This window comes from Hyperoodon ampullatus, assembly GCF_949752795.1.
Source record: "Hyperoodon ampullatus genome assembly, chromosome: 5".
In the NCBI taxonomy this organism is placed as follows: Eukaryota; Metazoa; Chordata; class Mammalia; order Artiodactyla; family Ziphiidae; genus Hyperoodon; species Hyperoodon ampullatus.
Window position 1 is genome coordinate 6,623,403 of NC_136918.1, and position 26,912 is coordinate 6,650,314.

The 26,912-nt window shown below is 51.9% G+C and overlaps 1 protein-coding gene across 1 annotated transcript; it reads right to left on the reverse strand.

Moving 5' to 3' along the window:
• Positions 1-259: 259 nt before the first annotated feature.
• Positions 260-26,508, reverse strand: RBP1 (retinol binding protein 1; the record flags this gene model as incomplete). The annotated part of the gene is given in 7 exon segments (XM_079704485.1): positions 260-432; positions 2,862-2,963; positions 23,536-23,714; positions 24,247-24,346; positions 24,349-24,437; positions 24,440-24,570; positions 26,408-26,508. Coding segments are annotated over 7 exon segments (756 nt in total). The 3' UTR covers positions 260-378.
• Positions 26,509-26,912: the final 404 nt, after the last annotated feature.

The window sequence follows — 26,912 nt, forward strand, 5'->3', positions numbered from 1 at the left end:
GGCCACAGAGCCGGGACCCAAGCCTGTGCCCTGGAGAGAGACCGTACAGGTGTAACATCAGGACTAAATCTGCAGGCGTGTGGCTGAATCTCTCCCTTCTGCTCAGGGCTGGCGTCAAGAGCAGCCAGCTTCAGGAGCCTTCAGAGAAAATGTGAGCACAGTGGGGTTTCAAAGCTTTTCCAAAATAGAGATATCGAGCAGAGACCACTTTTATTGGGATGGCTTCGTTTGAAGAAAAGGGAAAGAGACAAAGCCAGGAGACAGACCCTGCTAACAGATGCAGGCTGGCTCTCTGCCCCACGCCGAGCAGAGAGGGGGACCCTGGCCCCACCCCCCATCCATGCCCCTCACTCCTCAAGACTAAGGTATGTTCAGGCTTCAGTTCACCTTTTTGAATACTTGCTTGCAGACCACACCCTGCACTCTCATCTCCTGAAACAAAAACAGATTCTTGTTATTGGCCAAAGCAAAGTCACACTTGGGGCTCAGCGGATCCAGGGGCAGGGACTTGGAAAATACTCCGTGACTGCTATTTTTCCCCAAGAGTTGGTCTGAACTAGACAATTCCTTGGCGAGTCAGTTGAACTGGATCAGGGGACATCGGTCTTGGCTATGCCCTATAGACAGAGCTGGCTGGAGACAGATGTGGCTCAGAGCTGACTGACAGGACTCTCAGATGCCTCCCTCCGTCTACTACCCTCAACAAGCCAAAGGCTTTAAGAACGTCAGGCCTGAGCCCAGGTCAGAGTCTGTGTGCAGGGCTGCAAGAAATCAGGGCCAGACACAAGGCTCAACCCCCAAAGGGGTCACTGCAGACCAGGGCTGCCAACCAGCATGGTGGTTCCAAGCTTCAGGTGCACATTATAGAGTTACTGGGGAGTTTGAAAAATGCCTGGGTTCTAGGCTAGACTGGTATCAGTATCTCGGAGGGTGAGGTCCTGCAATTGCTATTTTTAAAAGCTCCCAGGTAGTGCTAAATGCAGCTAAGAAAGTCCAGGCTCTGCCTCCAGGACAACCCCTGCTGAGTGGTGCCAGCAAGAATGACCGCACCTGCGAAGCTTTTTGTTTGTTTGTTTGTTTTGGTAGGAGTCTAGAAATCTGAATATTTATGTGACATCTCCTAATCTTTAAATTACTGGCTGAAGGAATTTGAAGCCCATGGATGGCCAAATAAAAGAGGGCTGTGGCCCGCACATTGCAACCTCTGGCAAAAAGCCACAGAACTGTTGAAGCTGACAGGGCCAGTGGAGATCACATAACCTACACTCATTGCTCTGCAGGTGAGGAAACAGAGGCTCAGGAGGGAGAAAGGCTCAAGGTCAGGCATTGCAGCCCAGGCTCTACACGAGCCGAAGCTGCCTCTGAATATGATGTGTCTCCTCTCAGCGCTCACATGTCCCAAAGCTCCTGCAGACCCTGACTTTGGCAGGAGCCCTATGTGCTAGGATGGCATTTTGCAGATGAGGTTGAGGGAAGGAAGGCACCTCCCCAAAAGTACCTGGTGAGTCAGAATAGACCCCAGGTCACCTGGACGAGGCTCCTTTCTCAGAAGGAAAGTAGCTGGGGAGTTCCAAGGTGGCAGACGGAATGACAGGAGGTCTCTGCTCAGAGGGCAGGTATTATTTTTAGCCCCCCAGAGGCTAAGGCCCTTACTCTGGATTTGGATGTGCTTTTTCCAGACAATGGATAGAGTAGAAGTGGCTTTGACGAGCGATCCCAGGCTGGAGGACAGGGTGAGTGGGGCCCACACCTGAGCCGAGAAAGGCTTCTCCTCCTCCAACCTAGATTGCAGAGACTGTAAGCAGATAGGGTAGGGAGTGCCCGGACAATAAAGAAGCCATTTTTGGCCTAAGTCGTTTTGCGATCTAAGCCTGGCTACGGTGCTTGCCCTTGAACAGGTCTCAGTAATTACTGATCTTAAGGGAAGTGAAGACATGCAGGAGCCAAGGAAAAGCAGTCAAGTTCAGTGACTTGTTTATCACAGTTCAGTGATAAAACAGAGGCTTAGTTCCTCCTCAAGGAATACACAACACCATCTTTGAGCTCCTCAGGAACTAAGGCCTCCACCCAGGTGGAGGATGGGATTATGATGTGGACCTTTCCTGACTTTCGTGACTTCAATCAATTAAAGCTTGGACTCTGTTGACCTTTGCCCCATTTCAATGCTGAATTCTCCTCTGCTCAAGCCCCTTCATGAATACACATGTGCCCTTGGTTTAAAACTTCCCCAATTTTGCTATTCAGGGAGACACAGCTTTGGGAAAGGTCCCCGCTGTTCTCCTCACTTGATCCGAGTAAAAACCCCTTCCTTCTCCCGATCTCTGGCTTGGTTGTATCTTCTGGCTCGACACCCACCAAGAGGGGAACCCAATTTTCAGGTAACAAGATCATGTCTTGAGAAGCTTAGAGAACTCGCCTGGTTCTGGCTAGCCACAGTTTGGCATGGTGACAACAGGAATCGTTTGGGAGCAAATGTAAGTTCTGCTACCTTCTGGCTGTGTTACTTCGATGTGAGCCCCTGTGCCCTCATCTCCAGAATAAGAACCATAACAGTACCTGGCCCATCGGGCTGCTGAGACAATGGAAAGAGATACAGAATGCTCCACGTCTCATGCTTAGCACGTGCATCTCCTCACCTCCTCCCTCGGATCGGACAAGTGGGTCAGCCTACACCTTGAAAACATATCGCTCAGTTTTTAAAGTCACTCAACCATCTTCCCCAGGGCCTTGGAAGTGACGCTTCAGAGCAGAACCAAGGTCCACCCATGGTGCATACTTCCAAAGTCCATCCAGACCCCAACATGCCCAGGGCCTCTGGGGCCCAGCTTGGCTTACCTACCCCTGTACCCCCCGGAACCTACCAGGTGCAGCTCGTCACCCTCAATCCACTGGGTCCAGCCACGTCCCTCCTTCTCGCCCTTCTGCACACACTCGAGCTTGTCGCCGTCCCAGCTCACCGTGGTCTGCGGAGCCAAAAACCACAGGTGTCAGTCCGGAGCCAGCAGCCCCTGGGCACTGGGGGAGGGGCAGCCCCAACCTTGAGAATCCAGGGTGCGCTCAAGTCAATTTCATTCCGGAAAATCTGCAGCCTCACACTCCTTGTCCATCACGTGCTCTTATTAAAGCAGGCAAATCGGTTTTAAAATTCACAAAAACCTTCATAAATTTCATTTAAATGGATAATTAGGGGAGAAAAAGTCACTGGGGCGGGAGCTGTCGGTGCAAAGGCTGAGAATGGGGCTGGGAAGGGAGGAGGGGTTTCTGAGGACTGAGCGCACACGGGGTTTGGGGGTGCGTGAGGGCTGCTGGCCTGCATCTCGGTGGTGAGAGGTAGACTTCTTTGAATATCCTGCTCATCCTCAGACATTCGTTCATTCATTCATTCGCTGTTTCAACCTTTGCAAGGTCTTGGGACACCAAAAAAGAGGCCCCACCCGCCTCAAACATCTTTTCACTGCCTGGAGAATGACCTTAGATACACATCACCATCTGCGGGTACAAACGGCAGCTCTTCCAGGCACTCTCGGCGCTGACTCTGGATCCTCATGACTGTCCACGTGGAGCACGGGCTAGCATCTCTGCTCTACGGATCAGGCTACGGGACTTGCCAAGTCCACCCAGGGTCAGAACACGGATCTGTGATGTTCAGAGGTCCCCCTCCCCACTGGACTACGCTGCCTCCCTAGGTGCCCAGCGTCACCAGAGTTACAGACCAGAGGCTGCGGGAGCCCAGATGAGACTCAGGGAAGGGAGGCGCTGGGAGGAGAAGGCACCAGGCTGGGCTTTGAAAGACAGGAGAGCAAAGGGGAAGCAGAGAGAAGCAGGCGCTGGGAGAGAGAGCTTCTCTGCAGACCACGACCAGACGAAGGCACAGAGACTGAACAGCACGGGGTGTGCTCAGGAAGCTCCTCAGGCAGGTTCCACATTCCAGGGGACCTTGGGGGAAAGAGGAGGAAGCACCCGGTCTGCCCGCCCGGTCTGGCCTCCACCCCTGCCTCTGGCCCCACCTTTGAGCGCTCACATCTTCCCTGAGCCCCGTGTGCCCCGCCAAGTACTGGGCGAGCTGAAGGGCAGACAGATGGCAGGAGGAGGTCCAGCCTGTGCCCATGGACCCACCCAGAAATACAGGGCTCCAAGTGCTGGAATTTAGAGGGGAGATGGTCCAGGAGCTCACGGTCTAGACTGGGACCTGTGTGCAGTGGGCATCTCCCATATCCGCAGCTACCCACCTCCCATGCACATGGGCCCTGCCTCCCCCTGTAGAGGTTAGAACCCCATTTGCCCCTTCACTGTGTGGCTCTGAGCAAGTCCATCACTTCTCTGCACCCCCCATCTGTCATATGAGGTGTCAGAGGCCATGAACTCAGAGGCCTTGGCTTTACAGAGGTAAGGTTCTAGGATTCTTGTGTTCCTGCCATGCTCAGCTGACAGGACAGGCAGCTAGAGCCTGATAAAGATTTAGGCGAGAAAGAGGAATCTGGGAAATGGGTGCGGAGCGACGGGGCCTCTCCCTAGGGAGCACCACCTCCCCCTTCCTCGCCAACCCCCAGTCTCACGCCTGAGCTTGTTGCTCTCTACCGCCCTCTACTGTTGGGATGAAGTCTGCAAGGAGAGGCGGGCACAACGGGGACCGGTGGAGCCAGTGAGCCCCGGCTCTGCACAGGCATCAATCTGCCCTCTGCTCCTGCAGCCCGGAGGGAGAGAGGCACAGGAGGACCTGGTGGGGGGCGGGCGGCTCCCCCCCTGGTGCGCGGATCACTCGGGGCACATGTCCAGCCCCAAGCCAGAAAGAAGGTCCCACCTCCAAGTCAGGCCACAATGAAGTGAACGTCTGACGAGGTGGCTCGAGGGGAAGGGCCACTAACGACCTCAAGCCACAGACAAGATGCCCATCACTGGGCGCCTGGTCCGCGCCCAGACTGTGAAGGGAAGTGGGGACTGAAATCAGACGGTCCTCAACTTCAGGGAGCTCGTAAGGACACTTGGCCTCCTCATCAACTGAGCTTCTCTTCATGTGTTTATCCAGAAGTCTACCCTGCACACTGAGGGCTCCAGACACTATCAGAGGCCAAGAGAGACTCACTGGTGCTCAGTTACAATAGATACACTTCTGTCTCTACCGGAAATATTAGAGTCTATGGGCATATTCATACCCTCTGTCCTGGAAAACTCGAGAAATGCTCAAAAAAGAATATAGTAGTAACAAGAATACCTAAAATCTTGCTTCTTCAGAGATAATTAGATTTTGGTGTATTTCTGTCCAGTCTTTATATGTGTGTGTGTGTGTGTGTGTATACACACATATATTTTTATTTTTAAAAAATTCGGATTGCATCATTTATGGTTTTGCACCCTAGTTTCTTCACTTAATAGAAGCAATTTTCCACTTCAACAGATATTCTTCATAAGCATTATTTTAATTGTTATATAATATTTAGGAAATGGCTATGTAATTTGTAGTGCCCACCTAGCACAAAATGAAAATGAGGGCTCCTTTTTAAAAAATGATTAAGAATTTTAAGACAGTGACAGCAGAGCATTAAACCAAGTGAGGGGCCCTTCTGGGCACAGAAGCCTCTGGGACTGCACTGGTCACAGGCCCATGAGGACAATCCTGGTAGTATTTCATTGTACATACATACTTATTTAGCCCATTACCCATTCTTGGACTTTTAGGTTATTTATAATTCTGTGCTACTACAAAGAAAACTTCCTTGTATACAGTTTTGAGCACAGCGTTTCTTTAGAATAAATCTCCAGAGGAAAAACTGTCGCATGAAGGAGTGAGCATGTTTTTAAGGCTTTTGATAAGGATCATCACCTTGATCTCCAAAAGGCTCACACCTGCTTCCCTTCCAATGTCAATGTCAGAGAATGAGCACGAAAGAGATGTTCATTAATAGTAAAGCAGGTTAGGTGCTTCCCTGGTGGTGCAGTGGTTAAGAATCCACCTGCCAATGCAGGGGACATGGGTTCGAGCCCTGGTCCAGGAAGATCCCACATGCTGTGGAGCAGCTAAGTCCGTGCACCACAACTACTGAGCCCGCACTCTAGATGCCCGGAGCCACAACTACTGAGCCCACGTGCCACAGCTACTGAAGCCTGTGCGCCTAGAGCCTGTGCTCCGCAACGAGAAGCCATCACAACGAGAAGCCTGCGCACTGCAACAAAGAGTAGCCCCCACTCACCGCAGCTAGAGAAAGCCCGTGCGCAGCAACGAAGACCCAACACAGCCAAAAATAAATTTAAAAAAAAAAATCTAAAAAAAAATAGTGAGGCAGGCTAGGGAGATTGGGATTGACATATATACATTAACATGTATAAAATAGATAACTAATAAGAACCTGCTGTATAAAAAAAAAAATTAGGGCTTCCCTGGTGGCGCAGTGGTTGAGAGTTCGTCTGCCGATGCAGGGGACACGGGTTTGTGTCCCGGTCCGGGAAGATCCCACATGCTGCGGAGCGGCTGGGCCCGTGAGACATGGCCGCTGAGCCTGTGTGTCCAGATCCTGTGCTCCGCAACGGGAGAGGCCACAACCGTGAGAGGCCCACGTACCGCCAAAAAAAAAAAAAAAAAAAAAAATTAAATTAAAATTAAAAAACCCCAGTAAAGCAGGCTTTGCTCCTGTGCTAACACGTTACACTTTCTGATTCATTTGACATCTTTTAACAGGGACCGTTTGGAGATAGGTAATAAAAATACCTTACCAGAAGAATGGTGGATGGTGCAATTTCAGGCTTCATGACAGATCGAGGGATTCAGGGAGCGGAAGGCTCTTTGAGCGTAGAGAACCCCTTCTTGGAGCCCTACAAATCAGACCCTCAAAGAGAAGGATCCTTAACGCACAAATGTTATGGCAGTGTCCAGAGCAGGCACTTTCTCAAGCCCCGAGTTCCCGCTGACTCTTGACCCAGAGTGAGTTGGACAGAAAAGAGACTATTCGCGTCTGTATTGGATATACAGAGGAGGCTGAGCTCAGAGAGGTTAAGTGACTTTCTCAGTGTCACCCAGCTAATGAGGAAAACAACTTGGGCTGGAACACAGGCCTTGCGTGACTCAGTGCCCTCTTATTTCCCAGGCCAGGCTACGCACCCAGCCGATGTCTGCTCACTTTTTGGGGGGTGCAGAGAAAACATGGGCATTATGCTCAGACTCTGAGAAGCCCCCAGGAGGAACACACTTCAGTTCAGCCCAACCATTGCTGGGTGTGGGGTGCTGGGAGCCAGAGATGGGTCCTGAAGACCCCTGGGCTAAGAGATCACCGCAGAGACGGGCAGACAGAGAAGTGCCGGGCAGTTACGTCTCAGTGTGGTAGGTGCTGCCATCAGGGGAAGCACAGGGGCTGCAGTGCCCAGGAGGGCCCCTCATTCTCAGAGGAAACACAGCTAGTTTTTTAAAGTGGGAAGGCATCCCAAACAGGGTGAATAGCGACAAGCAGGCCGGTGCTGAAGGAGGGGCAGGTATGAGGCTGGGGGGTAGACAGGGTCCTAGCGCCCGACTGTAACTGGGACTGTGGCCTGGAGCATGTTTTCCATGCCCCCCAATGCTGCCCCCGCCCTCACACAGCCCCATGGCTCTGATCTGCTGGTGGAACACTCCCCAGTGGGCCAGGGAGTCTGCCGGGCTGTCCTCTGGGAAGCTCAGCTGTAATTTACCCTGGGTTTCTGGTCCCTGCCGCCCTCCCACCCTGTATCAGGCTGAGCCAGTATTGTCAGCATAGAACGTGTTCCTTGGAGTCAACAGACCTGGGTCCTCTGTCTCTAACTGTGTGGAATGACCTTGGGCAAAACCTCTCTGAGCCTCAGTGGCCTCATCTACAGAAGGGGGATTCATGGTACCTGCTACGGCAGACTGTTCCATTGGGGCTCCCAATGGGTCACATGACATCCACGCCCTTGTGAGGCCCCTCCTACATTGATTCTGGCCTTGGCTGCGTGACTGGCTCTGGCCAACAGGACAGCAGCAAGCGTGAGGTAGGAGGCGCCTTCAAAAGCCCTTGTATGCTGGGCGCTCGGCCTCTCAGGACCCTCCCCTCTTGGAACCGAGCTGCTGTGCTTTAAGGAAGTGCAGCCTATTCTACTAGAGGGAAAGTCCACATGCTAAGCCCCAGAGGATGAGAAAGCAGTCACTGCCAGAGGTTGTGACAGTCTGTTGGTCACCCCAACCGAGCCTTTAGCTGAGCGCAGTCACACGGAGCCGTGGACACTGAATCAACCTACAGCATCCTGAGAGCAAGTGGTGGTTGTTTTAACGTATTACATTTTGCGGAGGTTTGTTACGTGGCTTTGGATAACTGCAGGACCTGCTTTACCAGTGTATGCGGAGGATGAGGGAAAATATACACAAAATGCAGAAGGCTGGCACAGGGGGCCCGAGGTCATGGTAATCATGATGTCCAGAGCTTAGATAAGGGGGGGATTTGCCTGTCGAAGCAGAACAATAACGAGAGCCTTTCTTTTTTAAGTTGGAGATTTGTGAAGAAGTGATGGACAAGCTATTCACCATGGCTAAATGTTTCAGAAGCTCCTTCTTTTCCGGGAGACTTGGATCCAAGAAGAGACCCTGCAGGGGCTGCTTACTGAGCCGGGTGCCCAGGAGCCCTGCGATGTCCGCTTCCCCTAAAATTTAATTAGTCTTTGTTTAAGCAGAAGATCTATTTGGAGACTCCCCACTGACAGCCGCGATGGCTCTGAAAATGCGATTTAGTTCTCCCACTTTGCTGTTCCATGTTCACATGTGGTGGGCATGGATTTTTCTTTCTAAGCTTTGTACCCTGTGGGAATAAACCGGCCATTTCCCAGAGGATCAGATTTGTCCTAAGAACAGAAAAGGGGGGCGGGGAGTCAGGGGGAGGACGATCACCTACAAACAAATGAGAGGAAAGAAGGAAAAGAAAGAACGTTGGGAGGGGGATGTAGCAAACAGTGGTCACTTGTTTTCTTGTGACACGAAACATAGCTTCTGATAACGAGGACTCCTTCTGTGACCTCCCTCTGTGGTGAGCAGCCACCTTTGCCGCACCAGGCAAAGTCTGGGACAAGGCTCAGCTTGCCCTGTGAATGCAGATCTGAAAGGGTCCTTAAGAGGTCATTCAATTCAGTCGCCCAGCTTGGACACTCACCATTGCTTAATCCACTTAATCAGGGTCTAGTGGGGGAGTTTCAGGCAAGAAGATGTTCCTGGTGCTTTTCAAGTGACACAGGAAGGCACATGCCAGTGGGGGTTGAGGTGGGCATGGTACCAACCACGGGGATAGGCAGAGCTGCCCAGCACCCCACTTCTGGGAACTCCACCTTGGAAACAAAGCCCAGACAAACCCAAGAACAAGGGGAAAGTATGGCCACCTTCAACTCCCCTCCCAATGGTAATTCTCACCGCCTAGACCATCTGAAGTCTGCAAAAGAGCTGGTGCCCAGGGCAGATGGTTCTAAAGCAAAGCCGGTCTCACTTTTCTATTAAAAACTAATAACCTCCAACACTTTGGCCTTGTCAGCAGCTTTCCCGGAGATACATGCACCAAAAGATGAGTGAAGACAGCTTTGTATTACTGTGACAGGGGACTGTCACTTCAAAAGCCATTATCCAGCTCCCCTGACCACTTAGAAACCCGAGCTGGCCCTGGGGTGATAGAGAAAACTCGGCTCCCGCAGGCAGCCTGGGGAAGCTGGCTCCAAGGAAGCCTCGAGGCCCCTCACCCTGTATGAGTGACCTATACTGGGAGTGACAGACCATTCCCACTAAATGGACCCATCTCTTGGCAGTGACCTGGCATGAACCACAAATAGTGGGGTTCAACTTGGCTGCCAAGAATTTGTGACGTTCCTTAAAGCTCCCACGTGCCCCAAACATCCACTCTCATGAGCAGGGGCAAGATGGATCAGTGGTCTCCCCCACTCACCCGCCCAGCTCTGGGAGGCCCTCTGCTTACAGAGCCGCTTCCCAGAGGGCTGGGACTGGACCTTACTGTCTCTGTGGTTCCAGAGCCAGGTCCTCAGAGGGGAGGTCTTGTCCATGGTGGTTCTGCTTGCAAAGGGCAGAGCCAGGACTGACCCAGGTCTGACTCCCAAGCCTGTGCTCTTTAAATTTAAGGGGAAAATGGAAAAAGCAGACAGTGACTAGACACTTTCTAAGCGTGACGTGAATCGCTAAAAGATACAAACTGGCCATTCCTCCTGGAGTTTGATGTTACAGTGTGCTTCACCCTTTGAGGGTTTCTGGAATAACGAGAAGGTTCTCAGCCTCCGGTGCCTGTGAAATAAGTGGGTGGGTGGGAAGGGCCGGGAAGGTAACTGAGAACCTGCCAAGTGCCAGGTATGGTGCTGGGGGCTTTCCACCTCAAGATTTAGAGCCAATGAAAATTAGGCTTGTTAAGGAACCAGCCCAAGCCTCCTCGGGGTCAGGGGGTTGAGCCATCATTTGAACCCAGTTCTTTCTGGCTGAGTCCATGAGCTTCCCTGCCTGGGGGGTCAGGTTAGGTGAGCCTCTGATCCTTTCCCAGGGGAATGGCAATGACCTAAAATCAGCATATTCGGGGGAAAAGCCGATTCATTCTGTAAGCATATTAAAACTAGATTAATAAGGCCTTAAAACACAAACGAGTAATTAGGCACATAAAAGCCATTAGAAGCAACAGCGACAGACCAGTAAAGCCACAGCAGGCCTTCGTGGGCATGGGCAAGTGTGATTCCAACACCATGAAGAAGCGAACAGCAAATGATAACACGATTCTTGGGACAAACTAAATGATAAAATGTTAAGACTAATCTTGACATGAAATTTTTTAAATTCCTTAAACATTCCAGAAAGTGCCCAGGCTTAATTTTAAAACAACAAACCGCCAGAGAGCTCAAGGCCCAATGAGGCCAAGGTTCTGGATGCGGTGGGGGGGAAGTGAGGTTGGAGAAGGTCATAGGGATCCTGTGGAACTGGGCTCAGTCATTGCAGGGGCCCAGCACTGAGGGTGGCCCTAAGGCTGGGCTGGACCCAAGCTCTGCCATGGAGCAGCTCAGGCTGTAGGGAAGACACACATGTAAACTGGCATCGACAGCATCTGTGTGTTCTGTGCTGGGTACTTCCTGGTATAAGTAATAACAGCACTGTCATTATGACCATCACCATCATCACCCTAAAATCATCTATTTAATACTCATTATGTGCTGGGCAGGGTATTAAAGAGTGAGTCATATCAAGTTGATTCTTTAAACCTCCTGGAGCAGTTATGCTTCTCCCCATTTTACAGATGTGGAGACTGAGGCTTTAAGGTCACCCAGCCATGAAGTACAGAGATGAGGTTTGACTCTACAGCCCATGCTCTTGGCTACTGGGCTCTGCGGTTCCCTGGTCTAAGCTGACCCTTGAATGAGCAGTAAGACTTTGCATCATGGCTCTGTGTAAGGAAGCATCATTCAGCAAATGCAGGTTCCACACCTGCAGACCAGCCTTGTGTGCTAGAAATAGAGGCAGGGAAGGTGAGGATTCTGTTCTCAAGAGCTCACAGGCTATTGAAGACAAGCAGGCAGAGAATTCCAGCAAAACGGCAAGTGCTGGGTAGAGGCAGGTGATGGTGATTTTGGAAGTGGGAAGGCACCTCGTCCGCCTCTGAAGTAGAGACAGAGGTCCATCAGGGAAGGCTTCCCAGAGGAGGTAATGCTGGAACCGACACCAAAAAACATCAAGAGTTAGGTGAAGAAGTAGAAACTGGAAAAGAGGAATGAGGGAATCCCAGGCAGAGGGAACAGCCTGCACAGATGCAGGGAGGTCAGGGGCTGCATGAGTGAGGCTTCTAAATGGGCTTTGCCAGGCTGGACTCGCATGGCATGATACTCCCCAGGGAGTGTGATCCTGCACCTCCAACCCTAGAAGTTACCAGCATCTCTTCTTCCTCACTTCACATCTATGTGGCTCCAACCAGCCAAACCTGGTACAATGGAAAATCCAAATATTTGCTTATCTGGCAGGCAGAGCTGGTTTTGCTACTTGGGCAAGTGTAAGAAATCGGCCTATTCTCAGGTTCACCTGCAGTGGGGGTGGAATAAAGGAGAGACCGTCCTGCGAGAAGGTGCTCAGAGGGGCTCAGAAGGGCAGAGCCCACCCAAGGCCTCATCTCTTCCACGAGAGCCTCTAGCCCCTATTTTTTATCTTTCAAGGCGAACAGAAACAAAAAGTTCCCAGAAGATAAAAGATGGTAGCTCAGTAACCAGGGAAGAGTGAGCAGGTCAGGATCTCTTGACCGAGAGTTCTTTGGGCTCTGGAATCCTTCTATTCACTGTAGGATACCAGCCCCTACCTTAGAATCTATGGCAGAGAAAATGCACATTACCATTTGTTGAATCAATAGAATGAATGAATGGCAGAAAACATTCTAGGGGTACTCTTGTAATTTACACCTTTTTTTAAATGACAAAATATCCCAGGCCTGTGTTTCTTCTTCCATAGATTAGCCTTATATAAACAAGTCAACCATTGGAGTGACATTGGCCCCGAGTTTCTGAGGCCTGGAGTGCTTAGTCATCATGCCAGGAAGAGCATGAGTCATGGTTTCAACCCCCTTCTCCCCAACTCTGAACCCATGTCCTGCCTACTGCTCCCACACGAACATCTTGCTGCCATGGATGCCATTGCCAGTGAAACTGGCAGGCTGTGGGGCTCATCTGGCCAGCAGACAGCAGCTTGCCTGACTGAGCTGGGCGTTCAGGAGGGACCCGATGATGGCCTTGGATAGAGGCGAGCCTGAGCTCCAATCCATCCCCACCTCTTTCTAGCTGGGTGACCCCAGCAATTTACCTTTTGAGCCTCCATTTCTTCATCTGCAAAATGGGGTTAATGAGTCCCGCTCCAGAACAGAGCCATCAGGATGAAATGAAACAAGGGGCTGCAAGGACCTGTGGCAGCTCTGGACTCCCAGTAAGCACTGGTTTCCCCTCTGCTCTTGGCCTTGTGGCCCACCCCACTGCCCCGCACTGTCCTCCATCAGGGTGGAGAGGCAAGTGCCCTTTCAGGCCAACCTCTGCACATGTAACCCTGCTAGCTCTTCTCTGGATGGCGAGGTCTCCCTTCACACATCGCCACCTCCAGAATTTGTCTTCTGGAGCACACAGTTTACAAGGTGAGAGAATTACTAATCACAGCTCATATCGATGGAGCAGTTGACTGCAGGCTTTCTTGCATCTAATCCTCATTGTGAAGTAGCTTGTGAAGTAGATCCCTTACTTGATAATAACTCCCATTTCACAGACAAGTGAAGGCACAGGGAGGTGAAGTAACTTGCTTAATGCCACCCAGTTTGTCAGTGGCAGAGACGGGATTCCAAAGATGACCGTCCGGTTCATGGACTGAACCGGTTATGACACAGCCGGACTGCCAGGTCGTGCCTCAGAGGGAGATGGGCTGTGGACAAGTAAGAGCTTAGAGGAGGGCTGGGAACAGCTGCCCTCAGCCCGGAAGCCGCACATCTCGGCCAGCAGCGCCAAGCCTGGCACATAGTAAGCATAAGAGACATTAATTATTATTATTACAGGCAAGAGATATTCAGAAGATGGGGAAAGGGGAGAGATATATTAAGAAGCAGAATCTATGGAACTTGTGGACTGATTGCCCATAAACACTTTCCATTTATCTTCACAGCGATCACTTTCATGGCTACCTAGTGGCCTATGGAATTAAAAACCCACAGTCAGAGGGCTTCCCTGGCAGCGCAGTGGTTGAGAGTCCGCCTGCCGATGCACGGGACACAGGTTCATGTCCCGGTCCAGGAAGATCCCACATGCCGCGGAGTGGCTGGGCCCGTGAGCCGCGGCCGCTAAGCCTGCGCATCCGGAGCCTGTGCTCTGCAGCGGGAGAGGCCACAACAGTGAGAGGCCCGCGTACCGCAAAAATAAATAAATAAATAATTAAAAAATAAAAATTAAAATAAATAAATAAATAAATAAAACAAAAACCCACAGTCACTCTAATGGCCTGTGGTTCCCGGGCACTTAGGGACACCAGCAGAAGGCAGCCTGTTCTGTAAACCACACAAAGTTGGGAGTCAGAGAGATCTGAAGTTCAGTCCCTGGGCTGTAGATAACTGGGAGTGCGACCCTGGCAGGACCTCAGGTCCCTGTCTGTTAAATGGGAGAGTAGCCCCTCTGTGCTAGGATTGTTGGAGGGTTGAATACATAACATATATCAAGTACTTTTGGAGGTGGGTGCAGGGCTGAAGGTGAAGCCCTGTACCACTCCCAACACTCTGAGGCCATCCTTTTCCCCTTCAACTCACACGCCAGCCTCCCATGCAGGGCCTGCCTTGAGTGGCAGGCAGCCCACGGAGGTGGAGTTCCCACCCTGCCTGCAGAGACCCAGCTCCAGGCACCACATACCTTCTCCCACCTCCACAGAGTCCTTGTGGTCTCTGCTGCTACTTGAGATCAGCCAGAAACAAGACCCCAGCCCTGACAGACCTGCAAACTTCAGCCAGAGAATAATATTCCAACTCCCACTGTGTACTCACCAGACACCAGGCACTGTGGTCACAGCTTAGTTTGCATATAGCACACTGAACTTTTCTAAAGTATCTTCCACCCGACGTGCTCCCCCACTGAGATGTGGAGTCCATGTCCCCTTCCTTGGGAAGACGGGTGGGCCTTTGTGACTGCTTCAACCAACAGAGTATGGCAAAATTCTTGCCATATGACTTCAGAGGCTAAGTAGATTATAAGAATGTCATACACTCTGCCTTGTTCTCTTGGCCCTCTCGTTCTTGGAACCCAGCTGCCATGTTGTGAGGAAGCTCAAGCAGCCAGTAGAGAGTGAGTATGAGTGAGCCATCTGGAAATTGGACCCTCCAACGCCTCATGGACATGGCATACCGCAGGGACAAGTCATCCCCTTTGAGCCCTGCCCTAACTGCAGATTCATGAAGAAAATAAACAACTGTTATTGTTTTGGAGTTTCGGAGCACTAAGTTTTGAAGTGGTTTGTTACATAGCAATAGAAATTTGAAATAATTCATCACCACATTTAATCTTCACAACATCCCATCAGTGGTACTACCTCTGACTCCTTTTTACAAATGAGGACACTGAAGTCCAGAGGGATAGAGTACCTTCCTCAAGGAAACACAGTTGGAGAGTGGACCCAGGATTCAAATCCAGGTTCATCTCACAGCCAAGGCTCCCAGCTGCTCTGCTGTATCCCACTCTTGTCCAGCTGCACACACTACTGGTATCACTTACTCGGACCCTCAGGTGCGAACCATCATGGGCTGCTGCAAGTTTGGTGTCCCCAGGCGGACTCCATCCACAGGGACTGCATCTCTCCACTCTCATTCATCCCCCACAACTGGGCACCCTTAACCCCAGCACAGGCTTATTACACTGAATCATGACGAGAACATCACTGGAACCCGGGCGTGGGCCAGCCCACTTCTTCATTTCTCTTTCTTAGTAGTTATCACAAGCACGATCTTTGAACCCACGGCATCGGCATCAGTCAGGAACTTGTTAGAAAAGCTCTTGGTCTCTACTCTAGACCTTCTGAATCAGAAACTCTGGATGTGGGGCAAGTTCAAGTCTGAGAACTACTGTTTTAACTACTTACGTGGTTTTTAACCTATGATCTGTGGGCTCTGTATGTCATAGGATGTTTTTAGGTGCAAGCAACAGGAAACCAGTTCAAATAGTTTCAGGGGAAAGAAAGGGCATGTATTTTTGCTGGTTCAAGTACAGACGAAAAGTCTCAGAATGGCATTAAGTGTCAGGAGTTCCAGCAACCCTCCGATGCTGAGGTTTCTCTCTCTCTCTCTCTCTCTCTCTCTCATTTCTGCTTAGCTACCAGCCTCATCTTATTTTTTCCTTCTGTTGGATTTCTGCATGCAGCCATGGAGGGTGGCAGGAAACGTACGACTGGCCCAGTGCAGGTCAAATGCACAATCATGGGACAGGCCACGGGACACTGTCATGGCCCTGGTTTAAGGTGCTCATCCCAGGAGACAAAATGTACTGGGATTTGCAGCTTCACCAGAACCCACAGTTAAGTAGGGGTCATTCCCACCACCAAATAAGGGGAGCAATGTCGGTCAGAAAAACAAACAGCTGTAATCCTCCAGTAAACATCTGGCCAACACAAGTTCGCTTTGCCTGCAGTCTAGGGTATCAGAAGGGCTTTGCCCGCTTATTGCACATAGTATTGTGGCTTCACCAGGCCCTGTCTTCTGTGCTATCACCATGGTCCTCAGAATTTGCTGTGAGCCAGGTGAGGCAGCAATCATGATGCCCATTTTGCAGATGTGAAAACAGAGGCAGCGGGTCCAGTCATTTAAGGTCACTTTGTTAAGTAAGTAATAGAGGAGGATTCAAAACCAGATGTCTGACTCTATTACCAGCACTCCTTCTCCACATCCCCAAGCCTTGTCAGTACTGTCTGTGCTCACCTACAGGTTGCGATGAGCCTCACGATAAGGGACTGAGGTGCTGGCCCTCAGCAGAGCTCCATAGGAGACCTTGTAATAGCTTTATAAATAAACTAGTTAGAACCCTTCCTCTGCCACCAGCTGGCTGCATGACCTTGGGCTGAAAAGGTTCCTCAACTGGGAGCCTCAGATTCCCATCTGTAAAATGGGCATAATGATACTCACCGAACAGCATTTGCTGTGGGGACCAAAAGAGAAAAAGTGCTAAAATCATCCAGGACAGGCATGGCTCTCAGTAAGGATTTAGCACATTATTTTCCTTTGTTCCTGCCTAACAAAAAACAAAACCTAACAAACAAGTGGGATTCTTGAAAGTTCCTTTGTGAATTTTATTTGGGTTGCTTTAATTCTTCCTTTTGTAATCCTCAGAAGTATGCAGCTGACACCGATTTCAAAGGTCGAAGAACTTTAGCTAAGACATGAAAGAGACTCCGTGTTTCCTTCCTGGAAAAGACCCTGCCAAATGCTGGGGGCCTGATCTGAGCAGGGGCGGCTCTACAGAAGACTTCCAAATCCAATGGCATTCTCAGCTCTGCAGCCCAGGGAGTGAATTCTGCCTTTGGCATCGTGGTTTTTAAAATAAGAACCAAAAAAAAAAAAAAAAACAACCTCTTTAACGAATCAAGAATAGGATCAGAAGAAAGCTGGCAAAAGAATTTAAACCAAAGCATTAACAGCAGTTTGGTAGATATCATGTATTACCATATATACTTAGATGAATGGATGGATGGAGGAAAGTAAGTCAGGGAGGGAAGGGAAGGAAACATGTACATGCTGATAAGGAAAGATGCCTAAGAAATATCGAGTGAGAAAACAATGTGTTAAGAAGTAGATTTTTTTTCTTTCTTCCTTCCTTCCTTCCTCCCTTTCTTCTTTCTTTCTCTCTCTGTCTCTCCCTCTTTCTTTTTCGGCTTTAGATAGAAATATTGACAAATCACCTCCTCAATAACTGCATGGCTGGATGGCTTCTATATTCGAGGAAGATTTCTGCACAGATCCACCAGAAACAGTAACCGTGATAACCTCTGGGGGATGGGAATGGCCAAGTAAGGGAAGGGGTCCTTTCCTTTTCAGTCCACTTTCTCCTGTGCCATTTGAATTCTTTTTTTCCTTTTACAGTGAGAACAAAGAAAGCAACAGAGGGCTGGAAGTGGAAGGCAGGCTCTGTGGAAGGGGTCATCCTGAGTTCAAGGCTGGAGATGAAGGCAAGGCCTCAGCCTGGGAGGAGGTGCTGGCTGCTGAGTGAACAAAGCTGCCTCCCCCCAGGGAAAACCTGACCTGGTGTCCACAGGGATGACAAATGGCCCTTCTGCCACCACCACGCAGAGCCAGGCTCCCCGCCGGGATTCCTGCCGAGGCCCGTCTTCTCCCACAAAAGCTGCTTGTGCCGGGGGAGCTGGGAACCAGGAACCCGATCCTTCCTTGTGCCGAAGGGCTCCCTGGACCTGGCGTGGGGAACGGTATTTGAAGCGAAGGAGCATCTCCTTTTTGGAAGGTCCCCACCCTGCCAAAGCCTGCATCTGCTAGATTCAATAAATAATACTGGTTTCAAACTGGGCCTGAGATTTCATTTTAATGGATAAAGGCGTGCAGGAGGCGGTGGAGAAAGGCTGAGTCCAGTCTTGATGCACTTCTACCAAAACCACAGCCCTGGCTGCTTGTGGTCATGTAAAGATCTGACTAGAAAAGACTGAAAATGGGAGCTGAGTGATCCCGGCTACACAGATCTGAGCCCCTCCACCCACCAGCCTGGGGAGAGACCGCAGAGCCATTTCAGGTGGTTCTGGGCATGGACTGCCACGTCCACAGGGGTCCAGCGATGGACTAAGCCAGCACGTGGCCCTCTACACTTGAGGGCCTAAGAAATATCATGAGTGTTTTCCACTTTTTACAGAGACACAGGTCCAGAGAGGTTTCTTTTCTCCAAAGCGGTGGTTCTCAAGGTTTAGTTGCACCAGAACCACCTGGTGGGCTTACTGAAACCCAGATTGCTGGCCCCGCTCCCAGAGTTTCTGATCCACCAGGGGTCTGGCTGGAGAATCTGTGTTTCTAACAAGTTCTCACGCTGCTGCTGCCACCGCCGCCGGTCTCAGCTTCGGGAACCAGTGCTCTAAGGAACACATGGTGCAAACAATGACATATGGCTGTTTGATCCTTGACTTTAGTTACTAGGGTTGGGGGAGGGCTGTGGAAGAGTGGAGAAGGTCCCACCTGAAAGAAGGAATTGCGACAGTGTCCTGGGGATCCACAGGGTGCAGGAATAAAAGGGCACCCAGCATTTTCAGCAGTCTTGATTTTACTGGGGTACAAATAGCCAGAAATATGGATTTTTCTATGACATCTTACAATCTTTGGCAAAATTGGCAACTGGCTCTTAAATTTGTCAAACATTGTGTGAGCCAAACAAAACACACCTGCAGGCCAGATTTCATCCTCTGGCTGCGGTTCCAGAAGACAGATAAGGTTCCCATGGAAAGAGGCAGGAGCAGAGATCTCTGAGCCTCTGGGCCCTCTGGGGAGGATGGCAGCCTGACCATGCCTCTCCCAGAAGGCTCCCTGGGGCCTGTCAGGGCCACATCCAGGCTCCCCACTGGGTCCTCAGCACTGCCCTCTTCCCCAGCCACACCCTGCGCTCTGGCCACATGAAGTCTTTGCAGACTGCACCTCCGTCCCGGATGAAACCCCTCCCAGCCAGGCCTTTTCTGACCTCTGGGCCTTTGTGCACATGGTTCCCTTCGCCTGAAATGTTCTCCACATCCGCCCTAATTCTGACTTGTCCTTCAAGGCCCCCTCAGCCGTCACCTCCTCCCGGGAGCCCTCCCTGACCACTGCCTGTCCCCCATCCCCCCACCCCTGCCCTCCTAGCCTGCTGTGCTTCCATCACTGCACTGGGCTGTAATGGCCTGAGGCTGTGTCTGTCTCCTCCACTGGCCTGGGTGCTCCAGGAGCCCTTGCTGCCTCTGTGTCCCCAGGCTGAGCCCAGGGCTGGTGTGGGACAGATCTGAAATAGCACCTACCAAGTGCTGTTCTCTTGGCCTTGGCCTTCCTCTCGGCCCCTTTCTGTTTGCCTACTTCCTGCCTATCCTTCAAGCCACTACTCAGACTCTACTTCCTGTGGGAACAGCCCCTGACCTCCCAGACCCGGGGGGCCCTTCTCTGCCTGTCCTTCCCCATCAACACACCATCTCAGTATGATTGACTGCTTTGGTCTGCTGCCCCCACTACACCGAACTCCACGAGGGCGGGGCTCTTGTGCGATTCATCTTATTAACGCAAGGGCCACAAAGACAGCGTGAGCACCACGAAATGCTTATAGACCGAGAAAGGAATGAACAGAACAGGGGAGCAATGAGATCCTTGTAATGTGCTGGGAAGTACGTGCTAGCATGAGGCCAACCTGATGCTGAGAGCCGGCTTCCTCCGGCCACTGCTCCCGGCTGGTGTCTGCAGAGCACGGGGAGCAGACGCGGTAGCGGTGCGCTCTCTTTGGCAACCACCTTGCCCAGGACCCCCCGAGGGGGGTCCCCGAGGACCCTCCAGGCCTTGGCCATGTGGCCTATTGCAGGCAGCCCCCCTTCATTCACAAGCATGAGGCTGGACAGTTGTCATCCTTCTATTATCCTATGCTCTCCCCGAGCCGTGCTCTTCCCTGTGGCCTGCCTCCAGCTGGGCAGCAGGGGAAAAGGGCTTCTCTGCAGTGCAAGGGCCAAGGGAAGGCCAGAGCAGAGGGCCGTCCATCCTCCCAACAGGCAACAGCACGGTTAGCGCGTGCCATCTGTAATACTTGGGAGGGGGCCGCCCTGAGTCCTGGGACAGCAAAGGGGACCACGAGTCCTCATACAATGTCATCGAGTTTGCCCAGCTGCTGGGCTCCCTGCTCTGTTCACCCACCACCGTCCTAATGCTTAATGGCTGAGTGCCCCTTCCTTTGTGTCCAAACCCGTCCCTTCCACCTTTTTTTTTTTTGCGGTACACGGGCCTCTCACTGTTGTGGCCTCTCCCGTTGCGGAGCACAGGCTCCGGACGCGCAGGCCCAGCGGCCATGGCTCACGGGCCCAGCCGCTCCGCGGCATGTGGGATCTTCCCGGACCAGGGCATGAACCCGTGTCCCCTGCATCGGCAGGCGGACTCTCAAGCACTGCGTCACCAGGGAAGCCCCCCACCTCTTTTTTGTTACGAGTAAGTGGAGAAGTCACCACCTCCAGAATTCCTTCTGAGATGCCCTCCTCTGGAGCTTCGCTTTGTCACCACTGATCACACTGTGTTCTGACTGTGTGTGTGTCTGTCTCCACCACAAAGACTGTGAGTCCCTGGACATCAGAGATTGTGACATGTTCCGCTGGGTCAGACCACATTCAAATCCTCCCTCTGCCACTTTCTTAACCTCCCAAGGTCACACAACAAGAAATCCTGCCTTGGTTTTCTTATCTGTAAATTGGGGTTGAAACCAGCATTGTGAAGATTCACCAAGTTAAAATAAAATGGGAACGGTACTTCAGCACTTGAAGAGTACAGGCATACCTTGTTTTATTGCACTTCAAAGATATTGTGTTTTTTACAAATTAAAGGTTTGTGGCAACTTTCATCAAGCAAGTCTATTGGTGCCATCTTCCCAACAGCATTTGCTCACTTTGGGTCTCTGTGTCACATTTTGGTAATTCCCGCAGTATTTCAAACTTTTTCGTTATTTGTTATGGTGATCTGTGATCAGTGATCTTTGACATTACTATTGCAAAAAGATTACTACTTGCCAAAGGCTCAGATGATGGTGAGCATTTTTTAGCTATAAAGTAGTTTTTCTTTTTTTTTTTTGGCCGCACCACCTGTGAGATCTTAGTTCCCCGACTAGAGCTCGAACCCATGCCCCCTGGTTTAGAGGTGTGGGGTATAAACTACTGGACCGCCAGGGAAGTCCCTAAAGTAGTTTTTTTTTGTTGTTTTTTGTTTGTTTGTTTGTTTTGCGGTATGCGGGCCTCTCACTGTTGTGGACTCTCCCGTTGTGGAGCACAGGCTCCGGATGCGCAGGCTCAGAGGCCATGGCTCACGGGCCCAGCCGCTCCGCGGCATGTGGGATCTTCCCGGACCGGGGCACGAACCCATGTCCCCTGCATCGGCAGGCGGACTCTTAACCACTGCGCCAGCAGGGAAGCCCCCTAAAGTAGTTTTAAACTAAGGTATATACACTGTTGTTTACACAGAATACTACTGCATACTTAATAGACCGCAGTATAGTGTAACCATAAGTTTGATATGCACTGGGAAACAGAAAACTTCGTGTGACTTGCTTTATTGTGCTGTTCATTTTATTCCGGGGGTCTGGGGCTGAACCTGCAATATCTCCGAGGTCTGCCTTTATTAACTAGTATTGCTAGGTGATCAATAAATGTTTCATACAGTAATGGATGAGGGTGGGAATGAAACAGCCAAGATAATTAGCTAAGTGAGTACAAGCCAGCACATTCCAGCAGTGGCAGTGACCCAAAATAAATAGAGATGTTTGCTGTGCCCTGTAAGTACCTCATGAGTGGGCTGAGGATAAGGATTGTTCTTACAGGGACAAGGATTGTTCTTACATGCATTTCCAGGCAGCGAGCCAGGGACCAGACCTTGGGCAGTGGTCCGACAGCCCGGGCCACCTCCTCACCAAGGCAGGCCCTGTCTGAAGGTCTCCTTTCCCACTGTGGGCCTCTCCGAGGATTAAGAGGCCTTGGGCCTTTTACAGGAACGACCTGACATTTCCCTCCAACAGTAGTGTTTTCTCCCCACAGTGGCCTCTCCAAGCATCCTCCTTGGCGGCCACCCCTTCCTCCGCCGCCATTCCACGCGCAGACTCAGACACTCACTCAGATCCCCTTCAGATGAATCAACAAGTAGGGGGGTGAGTCATCCTGGCCTGGGGTTCCGCATCCCCAGACACCGGCACTCCTTCAACCACAGTCCTGACAAACCTCAGACACCTGGTTTCTGCAAAGGCTAGCCACAGAGGAGCCTGGCCCCGAGCAGGAGTGTGGGCCTCAAAGTCCAGTCTCCGGAATCTCCTCTGGGAGCCTCAGTCATTGTAAAATATGGGATTACTAACCCCTCCCTCACTGGGCTGTGGTGTAAAATAGCTGGCACGGTGCAGGGCACGGAGCAGACCCTCAGTGAAGGGTAGGAGGGGGAGGGGAAGAGGAGTCAGGGAGAAGCTCAGCGTAAGCAAAGCAGCTCCCTGGGGGTGGGAGTGAGCTAGCTCTGGACCCAAGACTGGGAAAGGCAGACCGGGAGCGCCCTGACCTCCCAGCGACCCCAAGAATGTTGATGGAGGCTTCCGGAGGCTGCTGTGGTGGCGCTAATTGGGGTCTCCGGGTCACCAGCTTCCCACCCTTGGGAGCAGGCAGCTCAATCCCTTCCCCCACTGTTGCCTCCTCTGGCCTGGGCTGCTGTGGCACTGACCTAGTGAGTAGGTTGTTGGCTGCAAGCTTCAAAGGAAGCTCAGGGGCAGGGGAGGAGAGGGTAGGGAAGGGGACGGCCAGGAGTCAAACCCCACTTTGGGGATGAAGAGGGGCAGGTCAGAAGGCAGAGTCACGGTGTCCCCTGCTGCCTAGAGTGGCTTCACGCTAGGTCCTGTAGGAAGTTTACACTTCAGAAGGGTTGCCTGCGTTTCATCTTGCTTTCCTCCCTTCTCTCCTTCCTCCCCCAGCCTACGTAGAGTTCAGCCAGAGAAGAGAGTCAACAGATTTGCCTGGAATTCCTGCCCAGCCCCTCCCTAGCTGTGTTACTCTGAGCATGTTGCTTCATCTCTTTGAGACTGTTTCTTCATCTGTAAAATGGGCGTACTGAGACCTCCTTCAGAGGTTGTCATGAGGATTAGATGAAGGCAAGTGTATAAAGCACCAATGCCGGGACACAGTAGAGACTCAACAAACCACAGCTTTCATTTCGGAGGGTATGCTTGGTAAGTCGAGAGCTGCCTACCTTGGGGGCTGGGAGTGTGAAGATCTTGGGTCCCTAAGAACACAAAGGCGCTTGCTCCCCACTCAGATGAACTAGCCCTGCCTTCGGTCAGGACCCCTGGGCAGCAGATGCCCAGGTGTACGCAAAGCCTCACCATGCACTTGCGGTCGTCTATGCCCGTCAGATCCTCCTCAAACTCCTCCCCAACCTGGAAGTCCATGATGTAGTTCCTAAAAGTGCTCAGCGTTCGGATAATCATGTGGTCGCCGTTCTGCACGATCTCTTTGTCTGGCTTCAGCAAGTTGGCGATTTTGCGCAAGGCCACATTGACATCTGCAGGGAGTGCCAGGGCAGAAAGGAGCAGAGAGTTGACTGGAAAATTCAGAGAACTGTTGCCAAGGTAGCAGGCCCTAGGAGCCCGCTTCTCCCGCACCCTCCCCCAAGAAAACCATGGGGTCCTCGCTCGATTAGCAAGGCCTCTGCGTGCAGCTAGCCGGTCTGTGTCTTTTTCTTTCTTTCTTTTCTTTGCTTTGTTTTTTTTTTTTTTTTTTACAACAAAGTTTTCTACCCTTATGCTAACCTTTTGAAAACTAAAGCTAGCCAACCAAGCCCAGCTTTCCTAATGAAATTATCCACTTCAAGAGCCAACCATCAGACATTGACCACCATGAACCCTAATAACCCCCGTCCTCCAATTCGCACTTGCTGGCCCCCTGGAGACGCCCCTTCCCCGGTCGGGGTGCTCAGGACGGCGGCTGGGCCGGCGGAGGCAGGCGGGTGGGCGGCCGGCTCGGGAGGGCGCCGGGATCCCACCTCCAGCGGCCCGGCCGGGCGCCCCGGGCAGAGCGCGGCGGGCAGCGCTTACCCAGCGCGCGCAGGTACTCCTCGAAATTCTCGTTGGCCAGCATCTTCCAGTATCCGGTAAAGTCGACCGGCATTTCAGGGGGCGACTGGAGCCGGACCGGGACCGAGCGGGCGGGAGCAGATCTGGGCTCGCGGTGCGATCCGGGTGGTGGGCGGCCCGGAAATGTGCGCCCTCGGGGGGCAGGGGCTCGTGGGGGCGGCGACAGCTGGATTGCAAGCGCGCACAAAGCCAGCGGGAGGATCCACCGTAGCTGTCGCTCCTCCCCCCTCAGCGGGGCGGGGCCGGGGATGTCGGAGGGCCAGGTTGTCCCCGGCCCGCCGCCGCCTAGTTCAGACCTCCAGTTTCCTTCCCTAGGAAGGAAAAGGAGATGGCGGTGGAGGTGAGGGGTGTTTTATTGATTCCAACTTTTCGGTTCCTGCGGGATCCCTTCAAGCGCCTTGAACTTCTCACATTCAGCGGCCACTTGAGGGTGGGGAAACATTCTCCTGCGTTTGCTGGAGTAATTAGGGAAAGAGACCACTTACAGGCTTACAGCGCGGGTGGCCGGTGGGGATCCAGGATCCAGAAAGCTAGGCAGTTCAACTCCGGGAAAGAAAAGTGGGGCACTCCCCACATCCCTCCCCCCAATTAAAGCAAGGCTGGGGGACTTCCCTGGTGGCACAGTGGTCAAGAATCCGCCTGCCAATGCAGGGGACACATGTTCGATCCCTGGTCCGGGAAGATCCCACTTACCGCGGAGCAACTAAGCCCGTGTGCCATAACTACTGAGCCTGCGCTCTAGAGCTCGTGCGCCACAACTACTGAAGCCCACACGCCTCAACTACTGAAGTCCACGTGCCTAGAGCCTGTGTTCTGCAACAAGAGAAGCCACCACAATGAGAAGCCCACGCACCTCAACGAAGAGTAGCCCCCGCTCACCGCAACTAGAGAAAGCCCGCGCACAGCAATGAAGACCCGACACAGCCAAAAATAAAAAATTAAAAATAAAATTAAAAAATGAATAAATAAATAAATAAATTTTAAAAAGCAAGGCTGATGTTGCTTGAAGTAAGTATGGTTAAAAAAAGGCCCTCTGCAGAGTGAAGTTTGAGATCCACTGCTTTATGCAAATGTAAGCAATTATCAATACACTGTTGACTTCCCCTCTGCTTTTACCTAATGGCAGTACAGCACTCCACAGTGTTGTGCACTTAGCTTTTTTCACTTACTCTGTTCTGGAGACCTCATTCTTTTGCAGGATATTCCATTGTGTATCCAGCTTGTCCCCCACTGCTGGACATTTATGTATATATTATTGCCTGATCTTATACTATAAGAAGCCGTACTGCAATGAAGATCTTTGAGCACATCTCATTTCTCACCTGGTGGGTATGTCATGGTGCTTTAAAACCTCTGTCTTTGCCAGCAAGGAGATGACATAATCATGCGGGTTGACTTTTTGACCTCTATTAAAGACTAAACGACCGGGGCACGAACCCGTGTCCCCTGCATCGGCAGGGGGACTCTCACCCACTGCGCCACCAGGGAAGCCCTAAACAACTCTTTTAAATTGCTTTTTGCACAACTCACAGCCTAGGTGACAGCAGGTACATTCTCCTCCCACTCTAGCTCTACCACGGCTCCAACCCCACCCCCTCCCCGCCCACCCTCCCCAGGCTCTTGTGAGTCCTCACACTACATCTGGCTGAGTTAGGAAAAGATACCTCTTCATCAGAGTAGGGGCAGCTTCATCCCAGGGAGTGGCTTGGATTTCAGCCTCTCTCACCTGCCCTGTTCTACACCAGGGTTTCTTAACCTTGGCACTGTCTCCAGTTTGGACCACATAATATTTTGTCGGTGAGGAGGGGTCTGTCCTACGTAATGTAGGAGGTTTAGCAGCATCCCTGGTTTCTACATGCCAGATATCAGTTGGCACCTCCCACAAAGATGTCTCCAGGGCTTCCCTGGTGGTGCAGTGGCTGGGAATCCGCCTGCCGATGCAGGAGACACGGGTTCATGTCCCAGTCCGGGAAGATCCCACATGCCGCGGAGCGGCTGGGCCCGTGAGCCATAGCGGCTGAGCCTGCGCGTCCGGAGCCTGTGCTCCGCCACGGGAGAGGCCACAACAGTGAGAGGCCCGCGTACCGCAAAAAAAAAAAAAAAAAAAAAGATGTCTCCAGACATTGCCAAGTGCCCCAGGCCGGGGGCCAGGGGGAGCAAAATCACCCCTGGTTGAGGGCCACGGCTGTGGACAGCTGCACCCCTCATCAGGCCTGTTTCCATCTCGTCTCACACTCACACCAGCAGTCGTTCACACAGGCCTTGTCTCTGCAGCCTTCCCTGGCCAGCCCGAGGCTCATCTCAGTGGGACAGCGGGGCAGCCTATCCCCGCCCCGCCCAGTCTGAAGGTGCACAGCAAGGACCGGTCAGTGCTGGCTCTCTGCCATGCCCAGAGGGTCCCCTCGTGCACTAGGCAGAGGCCCGCCCCTCCCCCACCTCTCTAGTCGGTTCTCCTTTGTTCATCCCAAAGAGCCAAGGTCTGGCCACTCCTCCCTCCCCTGGCAACTCTGGTCATCTGCTCACCCAGCCTCAGTCTTCTGAGCTGGCTGGCCGGGCACATGGCACTTAGTTCAGCCTGGTTTTGCCTGGTTCCTGTCTGTCTTTGTCTAGTCTCCCAGTGGCTAAGT